The 12219-nt window shown below is 45.8% G+C and overlaps 1 protein-coding gene across 1 annotated transcript; it reads right to left on the bottom strand.

The window, feature by feature from the left end:
• Positions 1–610: 610 nt before the first annotated feature.
• LOC127763755 (subtilisin-like protease SBT3.3) lies at positions 611–4105 on the bottom strand. The gene is made up of 10 exons (XM_052288549.1): positions 4010–4105; positions 3813–3904; positions 3598–3695; positions 3323–3478; positions 2609–3228; positions 2235–2302; positions 1845–2120; positions 1621–1738; positions 1322–1493; positions 611–1158 (listed from the first exon to the last, which is right to left on the bottom strand). The coding sequence occupies exons 1-10, from the start codon at positions 4091–4093 to the stop codon at positions 611–613; spliced, it is 2232 nt and encodes a 743-aa protein (XP_052144509.1). The 5' UTR covers positions 4094–4105.
• Positions 4106–12219: the final 8114 nt, after the last annotated feature.

Genomic DNA, 12219 nt, shown 5'->3' on the forward strand with positions numbered 1-12219 from the left:
AGAACGTAAAAGGTGACTGGAGTGGCATGGTTCCAATTTTAGAAATTTTCAGTGGCATCTAGCTGATATGATAAATAGTAGTGGTATTTTTTAAATTTGGCAAAGTTACATTGGCATGGATCCAATTAACCCTATCACTCACTCACATATCAATCTATCGTACAATTTTCAAAAAAGTTTGATGACTTTCAAGTGATAAGAGAAAACAAGAGGCATTCATGAAAGTAAAAAGACTTTCCCATGTATCGGATCCGAGGTTGTTTTTTCCCTGGAGTGAATGTTTAGTGATTGTACTCTCATCACCATATATAGTGTGTTTGTACATCAGCTTGTGTCAGCAGAACCCATTCCCACATTATCAATTGTCATTCTCAGAAAACAAATTTATATATTCTCAAGATTATCTTTCATTATCTTTCTAAACAAGGGTCAAGCATACTCAACCATGGACAGAGAAATATGCGACAACCTTGAATTTATTATTCTTACAAGAGTCTAGTAAAACATTTTATATAAATAGTATTAAATAAACATTGACCCACGACAATGAACTAAAAGAATAGTACAAAGTAATATTGCATGAACGTATTTACTTTTACCAGAACAATTTTTACGAAGTATCTGAAATAAAGTCTTGGATTATGATGCAAACCACAACCGGAATCCTCACCGAGTGTGTGACACCATCTACCCATGTCAAGCTTCCAAATGTGTAGACACCTTGTACTCTTTGCTTCGCTGTGAATGTCACCTTAAATTTTGCACTTCTACTACCACCTTTGGTGAATGTGATCACTGAAGGTTCAACGGACATGATCACACCAGCCGGTGCCTCAATTGACGCCTTGTAAGTTGCTTCTGACCCTCCAACATTGGTTACAGTGCGCCAAACCGTGATAGAGTCCTTGAGGTCCGGCACAGCGATGGAGGGGAGATTGAGCTGATAGAGCTGCCCCACATAGGACTCACAGTCCTCCTTAGGGCCAAGGGTGCAGTTGAATAACTTAGTGTACTCTTTCGGGTCGATGTCATATACTAGCCCAGGGTCAACAGATTTGTCTGGATCAATGTGGCCACCGCCAAAGTCGAAGGGGTCGGCCACCTTCCTAGGCACTCCCTCGGCTTGGATTGGCATGCCAAAACGATCGGTCACAGACGCTGCACTAATAGAGAAATAGTCTTGGTTAGTTATACCATAGTGCTTTTCCTATTAAAACCAACACCTATATATAAACGCATAGGAGTCGGTTCATAAAAATGGCCACCCGCTTTCTCGCGTTGGGCATCTAAGAGGAACTTGCAATGTGCCTTGAATACGTGCCTGTGGTGATAATGGCAGACTTGATCATGGCAGGTGACCAGTCAGGGTGAACCGACTTGAGCAGCGCTGCCACAGCTGATACATGTGGGCATGCCATAGACGTCCCGGACATGAACTTGTACGAGTCGCCCACAGCTGCCAGGATGCTGACTCCAGGTGCAGCTACATCAGGCTGTTGAACACGGACAGAATCAGGTTTTGACAACACCCAGAAAGTAGTGTCACATACTCACATTCACATATATATGGAGTGTAGAAAGTAGTACATTCATCCATGTCAAGGTCATGGTCTTTGTTACCTTGAGTATGCCAGGAAAATCGATGCTTGGGCCTCTCGACGAGAACGCGGCGACCCTTGGTGCGAGCACTCCATTCCCGACAACAGTCACCGCCCGAGATATCTTTGCCACCGTTTTCCTGGAAGAGATTATATGTGAAAACATTTGAGTGATTTCAGATCACAGCCAGTTTTTGAGTTTTTACTCCGTTTCGATGTAACTTGTCTTCAAGAGCTCGAACTCACCTTGTGCTGTTCAAATAGGAGGCTATTCTGGCTGCGATTTCGAAGTCGACCATCATGCAGCCGGCGGGGAGAATCTTGTTGCAGTTTTCTAGATCATCGAAGATGTTGGTTCTCTGGTGCGCAAAGATGAGGCCTTTTGCGCCGCCCTTGGCGATGCCGATTGCTGCAGTGCCGAACGCTGGGTTCGGCGACGAGGTGGCTGCAGCCTCCAAAGGCGCGTAGCACAGGACGATTTTGCCAGTGACGTTGACCGTCGCTAGTGACTCCTCATCGCAGCTACGTGTCAATGGCAATGGTCTGATCAGCATCACTAGCTCAAGATTTTTATTTATTTTAGTAAGTGCAGAGAAATATTCGTATCACTGGCTCTTGACCATTTCGTTCGATTACCTGGACCCAAAGACAAGCATATGATAGTTGCTGTTGTTCTTTGTTGCGTTGTAGTTGAGAGATTGTCCCTGGATTTAAGACGATGGTTGTCAAAAAATTATCACTTTTATAATGTATACCAGTGCAGGTGTCTTTTGCAAACAGAAAAAAAAAAGTGATTTACTCCGGTCCAATAAAAAGTATCTCGAGGTACCGATACCTCACGGCATCAAATTGTTTCCGATCATTGGATCTAACAATATCTATCCTATCCAACTAGATCTAACAATCAGAAACGATTTAGTATCGTGAGGTAACGATACCTCAAGTTACTTTTTTGTCAGACCGGAACAAATCTTAAGAAAAAAAATTGTCGGTCATCAAACGATGCATACCACCAGCTTCTGTTTGTTGCCGAGCGAGACCACGGTGGGGAATGAGCGATCTATGGTGCTGGCAGCCACCGTGATGACCCACGGCACGACGTTCTCCACCGTCTGCGGCGCAGGGCCGGCGTTCCCGCCGGCAAACACCACCGTTATCCCGCTCGCCACGGCGTGCAGCGTCCCGGGGATGTCGCTACCAATCCCCAACGACAGGGACAGCACGTCCACGCCATCGTTGATGGCGTCGTCGACGGCGGCCAGGACCGCGGCGGTGCTGCACGTACCGGTGGTGCCCCAGCACGCCTTGTAGACCGCCAGGCGCGCGCGCGGCGCCCCGCCACGGGCCACGCCGGCGGCCAGGCCGCTCCGGTGGTGGCTCGCGTTCCGCACCTGCTTGCCGGCGATCGTCGAGGCGGTGTGCGTGCCGTGTCCATTTAGGTCCCTCGGTGACATGTAGTCGCCCTTAAGAGACTCGTCCGGGATGCCGCTGGAGTACCAGCGCGCACCGATGATCTTCCGGTTGCAATTCGTGGTGTTGAACGCCACGCCGGTCTGGCACTTGCCTTTCCACCGTGCTGGCACAGGGCCGTAGCTATTGTCATCGAAGCTTTGTGATTCAGGCCATATCCCTATGTAACACGTTTCATTAAAGTTATTTTTGTTTCAAATTTTATATGACAGGGTGATTTGAGTGAGGATAGTAGAATGTAAGTCATTTTCTACCTGTATCGACAACACCAACGATGACATCTTCACCATAGCCTGCCTTCTTCAAAAGACTTGATTGTTCGTAGTAGTTAAGGCCAAGAAAATCCCAGCTCCGTGTAGTGTGTGTTTCATGGTAAGTGTTAGGCTTCACAGTGATAACTCCGGGTAATTCTGCAGCAGAAACTCATTAGTTCATTAATATCATGCAAGAAGCAAGACAACAAGCTCATGTAATAGGTTTTTTCTTTTCTTTTTTTTTTTTTGAGAACGTTATAGGGGTTGATGATTACTTGCAAGTTCATCAGCTTGGGACTCGGTGAGCATTGCGGCGAATCCAGAGAATCCGTGCTTGTAACTGTAGACTATGGATTTCATGGCTTCATCTTTACTGTTCCATTGAAAACAAGTCCCAAAATTAACCCGAGTTTCCGTAAAAAAAAAAAGAATTAACCCGAGTTCCTTTTCATGTCAAAGATGCAGAATTCACTACTTGAACCACTAATACCTCCCAAAAACTGAAGTAAGAGCATCATGGTGCGATGCAGTCACCACAGATGGATCATCGTGCTTCTTCTCCCCCATGTAGACGATGTAGAGCTGAAAATTAAATCAATGAAAAACTAAGTTTCCAAGAATCAATATCAGTAATTTCCGTGCAACAAAGATCGAAATCGTGTTTCCCTGAAAAATGAAGCGGCTTACTCTGCTAGACGCATTGGCGAAAACAGGGAGCACCAGTAGTAGAACAAAGAGCAGAGTAGAAGGGAAAGGCGATCTCGAATCCATGTTTGATTTCGAGGAGTGTATTCTTGTGGTTTGGTGTTGATCTTCTGCTGAGCCGTTCAGGTATAAATAGCAGCTAGCATCCAACATTAACCATGGGTGTGCAAGAACAGTTTTTTCAAACAGAGCATCACCATGTTGACGCGTTGATTGTTTTGTCAAGTCACACGTAACAAAAGGGACTAGAGTACTAGTTAATAAACCAGGTTCACGCTGTACGGTGAGCACTGTGATTTGATTTGTTCATCATGTTCAAATTAATAGCGACATACCTAAGAGGATATATATAATGATGTTTTTTTTTTCACATGTAATGACCGGATCAACTTTGTGTGACGACGAAAGCAGATAACGTCATAGTGGCTCCGATGAAGCTTCTGCTGCACCTGGCTGTAAAAAAGCGAAGCTGATGGCTTAAAAATTATGGCTTATTCTTGCCGCGGAGGTTAATTAAGCACGGGGATTTTACTTGTTCTTGGTAAACCTTTCCAAAACTGTGAGCCGTTCCTTCGAGTAGTGATAAAACAAGTCAACCCCAGGGAAATGCTTGTGTTTAACAAATCCCAGAGTCAAACTTGCTGAACTCCCACACCCACCGAAACCAGTTTTTCCTCTGCTTAATTAGTATCATCACAACTGCCATAGCCATCTCTTTTCCTTCATATGAATATTGGCTTGGAAATATGCAGTCCATTGTGAAATTTACATGGAACTGCTTGGTAAATTCATTTTGGGCTATCTATAAACCCTTCAAATTTCCTATGTAATTATTTATTCAATTTATGTAACATGTATGTAGTTAATAGAAAAAAAAAGTTTGGCGTGTTGGCTACATGCACGGGAGCGTATCCTATGCACACAGGCCCTCGCGTGTACACACCGTGTACACCAACTAAAAATTATCACAAAAAATTCTAGGAAAATTCATACATGTACTTTCAATAGTATTACATCTACGTGCAAAGTCGCAATTTCAAATTCATTCTACATAGAGAATAACAAAAAAGATAAAATTCTGACAAAATTGCAACCTTAAAACTGTCAGATTTTTTGTTTTTTTGTTACGGCTAAAATATAATGAATTTGACGTTAAGATTTTAACCCTAGGTGTAGTACAATTGAAAGTATGTATATGATTTTTTCTAGATTTTTTGGTGACATTTTTTAGTTGGTGTGCACGTGTGTACACGTGAGGGCCTGTGTGCATAGGATATGTTGCCTACATGCACAAGCCATTGTTGCTGAGGTAACGATATATATATATATATATATATATATATATATATATATATATATATATATATATATATATATATATCTGCGTCATGCACTAGTTTTTTTTTTCGGAACCACTAACCTTCTCTCTCTCCGTCATGCACTAGTATTTTTCTGTTTGATAGAAAATCCATTCCTAAATCTTGCACATTTTGGCCCACTACATGTGCTCCGCGATTCGTACTCGAGGTGCTTCTTCTCTAACTCAGGCAACCTCCTCTTCTTTTCCTGCGCCAGCAACAACCCAAACTCTAACGGAGGTCCGATGTATTAGGGTCTTAGGGTGTGGTTGGGGTGGGAGGGGAAGAGGAGAAAGGAGAGGTCGCCGGGCTTAGAGATGGTGGCCTAGCGGTGGAAGGTGGAATGGGCGGACTGGTGGCGGCACCAGAGCCATGGGGATGGAGGAGGGAGATGGACGGTGTTCGTGATGAGGGCATAGCGAGTTTGTGATTACGAGGTGGTGGCGTGTAACACCTTAAAAATTCGACCGACAAAAACAAAACTATAAAAATGCGGATTTTCAAAAACTTTTTAAATAAATTGCGTCATGCCGATTTTGTTCGACTATTTTGTTGGATTCGGATTTCGGAGTTCATAAATTGCAAATAAAAAAAACAATTGATTAGGAATAAAACCCAAAATTAAATAAGTAAAATAAATGACTAGAATATAATTTAAAATAAGGTTGAGGTGAGATTGGAAATAAATAAAATATTGTCGCGACCATATTAGCAATAATTAAATTTTGGTACGATGAAATAAGAATTAACCCTAATTAAAAATTCAAATAAATTATATAAATAAAATATGAGTGATATTAAATTAGGGTAAATTTTTAATTAGGATAACACAAATATGGAGTAAACTTCAATTATGCAAAAATTGGAATTTATAGGGCTATATTTAAATAGAAAATGGGCTAAAATCGGGATAAAATAGAAAAGTCACTATTTATTGCACTCTAGTTGCTCGACACGGTCCCCCTAGCCCCGCCCCCTCCCCTGCCGCATGCACCGCTCGCCGCGCGCCGCTCGCCCGTCGCGCCGCAGTCGCCATCGTCGCCGTCGCGTCGCCGTCGGCCTCGCGCCCCGTGCCACCGCCTCGAGCCCCGTGCCGCCACCTCGCGCCCCGCGCCGCGCGCCCGCCTACCGCCGCGCGACCGTCCCGTCGCCGCGCCATCGTCCTTTCGCCGTCGCTGTCCCGCGCCGCGCCGCTCGCCCATCGCCATCGCCGCCTCGCGTCCCGCGCCCACGCGTCGCTCGGCCGTCGCGTCGTCGCCTCGCGCCCCGCGCCCTGCCGCGCCGCTCGCCCGTCGCATCGCCGCCTCGCGTCCCGTGCCACGCCGCCCGCCTGTCGCCATCGCCGCCTGCCGCGCCGCACGCCGCCCGTCGCGTCGCCATAAGCCGCCGCCCTCCCCCTCTCCTCCCCCCCTCTCTACAAATACCCCCCCTCTCCATTCTCCTCCACTCCATTCCATCCTCCTCTACCTCTTCCCCTCCTCCACGCGCCGCCGCCGTCGTGCCGCCGCGCCGCCACCTTCGAAGCCGCCGCGCCGTCGCCCCGGAGCCGCCGTGCCGTGCGTCGCCGCCGTCGCCGTCGTCGCCGCCGACCGTCGCTGTCGGTAAGCCGCTGCCTTTTCCCCCTTGCGTCCACCGCCGTCGCCGCCAGGAGGAAGGAAGAAGTCGAGAGAGAGAGAAAGAGAAAAGAAGAGAGGAAGAGAGAAAGAAGCCGGGAGGGAGGAGAGGAAAAGAAAAGGAGAGAAAGAGAGAAAAGAAAGAAAAAAGAGAAAGAGAGAAAAGAAAGAAAAAGAAAAGAAAAGAAAAGAGAAAAGGGAGAAAAAGGGAAAGGAAGAAAAAAAAATAAAATAAATAAATGAATAGGAAAATTTGGAAGAAATTAGGGAGGTTAAAAGTTTAGAAAATTTAAAATAATTGGAATTTAATTATAGATTAATTATAGTCGTAGAATTGCAAAATTTAATATAACTTATGGATTATTCTTGGCAATTTCTATAAGAAATCAATTCGGGGTAATAATTTAGATGTAGTTAATAACTAAACAAATAGATGAATTCTTATAGATTATTATAGAATATTTTTGGGTAATCCCTATAAGTAATTGATTCACGGTAGAAATTCGGATTTAACTACTAGGGATTTTACCCGTGTATTATATTTAATCATTTAGTCATAGGCTAAATTAAATCGTATAATATTTCTAGGATTCCGTCCGATATTTAGCTCGCGATAGAAATTTCTAACCTATTATATGGATATAATGCTCGGTTAGATTAAATTAAAAACTTATGACAACAAAATATTTATACCCGCAAAATAGTTTGAATCGAAATTGGGTTTGCCTTAGTTCGCGAATAATAAAGTTAATATAAAGAAATTGACTTTCGCATTCGACTTTCATTTGGATTTATTTGGATTTTAATTTGAATTCTAACCGAATTCAAATCAATTTTCGCACGTAACTATAGAGCCCGAGGGAGTTGCGGATCCAAGCGAAGGTCAAGACCCGCAAGACATTGAGCAAGGCAAGTCATTACTATTCTTTGAACATGTTGATCCCAATTGCGAAATTGTTTTGTTTACAAATAAAATTGCATGCAATAATGAACATCCTACCTGTGATTATGCCATGCCTTGATTATTGTTTGCACTTATTCCTTCGTAACCATGTTTACGTATGAGTCCCTAGTCAATTATGACAATTGTTTAGAAATGCTATTCTAGAAGTATGCATACTCATATTTATCAAATGCCATATGCTTGGGCAATTACCTTTGGGAAGGTAATTGAGATGCGGCATGTGGAGACATGAGCGCCACATTGCCATGATGTTGATGACATGATTTGTGAAAGGAGAAATAAAAGCTAAACAATTGTTTTCAACTGGGGCGGACGGAGGATTTGGGTGGTATCTGGGAAAGGCTAGTACCGTCCCCGGTCAATTAAGGACCGAGCCATGAAGTTAAGCATGAAACGACCCCCGTACAACCGTACTTCTCGAATGGGTATAGACCTAGCGGATTAGATAGCCGAGCGAAGGCAGTATCCCTGCATAGATGGTTCACCCCTGAGTGAGGCAGGTGCGCTACGATGGGACAGCCGTTGAGGTAGGGCCGAGAGGCGTGCCCTACATCGGTGTCGCCATTGGTAGGACTGCCATGAGTGTGTGTGAGAGAGAACTTAACTTGAACCATAATTTAATATGTGTGTGAGACTTCTCTTTCCCGGGAGCGCCAGAACTCCTCTCACTGCTAGAAACATGGACGCCTAGAGTGCATGAGGATTTAAGTTCATGGAGCGGGTACTGCCAATGCGAGGTTATCGAAAAGCTTTGCCGTGACGCGTCTCATGTGTTGGGACAAGGCTCATGTGTTGGGCAGTCGCGGAGTGCGGGTAAAGTGTACATCCACTGCAGTGTGAGTAAACCAAATCTATTCGAATAGTCGTGCTCGCGGTTATTGAGCACCGGGACATGTATTACACTTGGCTAGACTCTAAATTCTTTAACTTGTGTGGGATGGGATATTGCATGATGATTTTTATGCTGATGGAGCCACTTCCTGAGAGGCGGGAATGTGGACATCCTCAGAAAATCATGACGACTCAATGGCGGGAAGCTATCCTTGGAATCACAATGGATGGTGGACAGAACCGTCATGTTTAATATGAACACTGGTACTAAAATTTGATCAGTCTGTGCTAGGTCTTAGGCTTGTGAAAAGAATTACAAAACTAGCTTTGCGCAAAGGAACCATAGCCATCCTTTGAATACCCCTATCATGTGCATTCTTGCTGTGATGGCTTACTGAGTACGGTTGGTACTCACCCTTGCAAATATAAAATTAATCAGAAGCGGGAGATGAAGCTTCGGAGGATCCCTATGCCTACTACCAGGAAGGAGATGAAGACGATGGTGCTCAGTAGGTTTTAGTTACGGTCGTTGCCTGTGGCAATGGCGTGCCGCTGCCTTAACTCCGCTGCCTTACCTACTTCTGTTTTTGGAATGTATTCCGGACCGCTTGGTCCGATGATTTAAGACTGTGCCTGCGGGCTTATGATGTAATAATTCATACTAGACTCTCGTGTATGTGCACTTGATATTTCAGCCATGAGTTCATGTGTACCAAGACTACTTGATCCAGGGAAATGGTACTGTTTAAACGATTGGTTCCTGTTATAAAAACGGGGGTCCACATGGCGTGTGGTGGTGGATCCAGCCACAAGGACCCGCCGGTGACGAGGAAGATGGCTAGGCGGAGCATCTTGCCGCCGATGGCTTGAGAAGGGAGGAGACGGGGAAGGGGAGGGGAGGATAGCCGGCCGCTGAGGGGGAGGGGAGGGAATCTCGCCGGCGCCGTTCACCCATTTCGCCCAGCTAGTGAGGCCGGGCAGTGCCACATGGGGCAGAGGAGGTGACGGAAGTGGCCTCGTCGGCATGGATCAAGTGCTCGTGACGGGGCAACGGTGTGAGGGGATGTCGGGAGGAGGAGGAGGAGGAGAAAGGAAGGGGATTTTAGGGTTAGTTTGCCTAGCACGAATCTTAATGCAATCGGATAGTCCAAAATTCGCACAATTTTAAGAGATGTTTTCTATCAAATGACATATGGACACTCCCTATTTTTTTCCCTCACCCCACACGGCACAAATCTCCATGCAAACTAACCGTGCACAAGTTAGAAGTTTTTGGGAAAAAAAACATGCAGAAGAAATTTTAAAAATCCATTCATTTTCGATACAAGCTCATTATAATTTGGACTCGACAATGTGGTTTTCTTTTTTGCGGGGGAAGGAGTTTGTTGCATTTGTGGTTTCTTTTATGAAAAACAATACAAATCCAATTGATCACAATATGCGCACACTCACCCTTATGAACACATACACCACACCCGATCCCTATGAGCATATCCGGAAGACTGGATCGGTATATCTTGAAATTAGCGAAGTCACCATGGGTATCTCGTTGTTGACGGGTACACCCCTATGAGCACCTCGGAAGATTGGGACAGCATATCTTGATATTAACAAAGTCACTATGGGTGCCTCGTTGTCAATAGGTACATCGCCTATCACTGAAATAATAATTTGCCGTAAATACGAGCACCCATCTCTAGGCTAAAACTTGAATCTAGTTGGACTGGTTCCACCACAAGATCAGATCAACAGATCAACACACCAGGTAGGTACAATCGACCAAAAAATGTAGAGTATTATCTCTCATCGAGAGGGTCTGAACATGTCTAAACATTTGTCGCCATGCATCCTTTGCTTTTAGATCTCGTACGTAGTCCCCATTTATTATTGCCGATACATACACCGACAGTCTATAAAAGGTTTAGAAAATTTCATCCATGATTCATGACTATCTGTTCAAGAGCAATTTTACGGTCCTTGAGGAGGTACCATGAGGTACCAAAATTTTATTGTAAAATTTGGTACCTCCTAGTACTTAGGTACCAAGAGATACCAAATTTACAATAGATTAAGAACTATAAACTTGCTCATCTGTTCAAAAAGGACAACCACAGCTAGATTATTTTTTAGATAGTGGATTTTTCATTAATCCGGCCTTTATATCTACAAAGGATATACACAGCCAAAATATTACATGAGTTCTTACTCTGAATCTCACACAGAAAAACACACACAAACACAAAAAATAAAAGCTAGAAGACTTAGCTTCAACCTTCTTCAAGGACTTAATCTATCCAACCTTCTTCAAGGACTTAATCTATCCAACCAAGCGCGAGTGGGGGGAAGAGGAGAAACGGAACTAGTCCATGCTACCCGTCGCCGCACCATCTCTGTCTCTACATAACTCAACCACCATATGCTGCCAACTGCTATACCTGCTCTCCTCTGTTGCCGTCCAAAACCCCTTACGTCGATGCCACATTTCGAACGCCCATATTGCACCATGAAACCGCCTTGCCGCGCTACCACCGTCTTCCGCACACCATTGAACTCACGCAGCTCCTAGAGTACCATTGAGCCATCTAGCATGACATGCACCTTGCCTTTACTGCCATCAGCTTGCCGGAGATGCTCCATTACTATTCACACATATCCGCAAGCAGACCTTGACACTGACGCCACGTGGCAGTTGCTGTCTCTAGGACGCTGCCGCTAAGAGCCTCCGTTGCCATCATCCTTATCTGCATCAAGCAAGTCGACGACCATCGCACCATTAGCTCAAGCGAGCACAGAACGGGGCGTCGGAGCTCGCCAAATCGCCGCTGTCCCTTGGACGCCGCCATCGAAAACCTTCGTTGCCGTCGTCACAAACAGTCGTGGCCAAACCACAACCATCGACCACCAACGCCATGCTGGCCGCCAGTGGCAGAGTAAGGGGTGGAGGACTAGCCTCTGTCACCTTCCAACGCCACCACCGCCCACCAAGCATGACCGACGCCTCCTGTACGTTCTAGCCACCTCAGCAACCACGACCGCACATCACCGGAGTGCCACCTCCACTATCAGCTCCCTCAGCACCACCAGCGCCCTCACCACCATCGCGCTGGCAGACCACCAACGGGCACTTGCCGCAACCACCATTGGCGCTTCTACCACCGCGCTATTCGCCAAAGCTTCATCGCCACCGCCTAGCCGGCCACCAGGGCGTCCCCGCCACCGGGCACCGCCGCCACCGCCCGGCGCCAACAGGCCCCGCCGCCACCACCATCAGCGCCGCCACCATAGCGTCGTTCGCCAGATCGAAAATAGACCCATAGCGCCACCCCAACCCGTTCGCCAGATCGAAAATAGACCCATAGCGCCACCCCAACCCTAGGAAGAATAGAGGAGGAAGCCTCACCGCCGCCATCCCAGCTGGCCCGCACA

The sequence above is a fragment of the Oryza glaberrima genome, chromosome 2 (assembly GCF_000147395.1).
Source record: "Oryza glaberrima chromosome 2, OglaRS2, whole genome shotgun sequence".
NCBI classification, from domain to species: domain Eukaryota; kingdom Viridiplantae; phylum Streptophyta; class Magnoliopsida; order Poales; family Poaceae; genus Oryza; species Oryza glaberrima.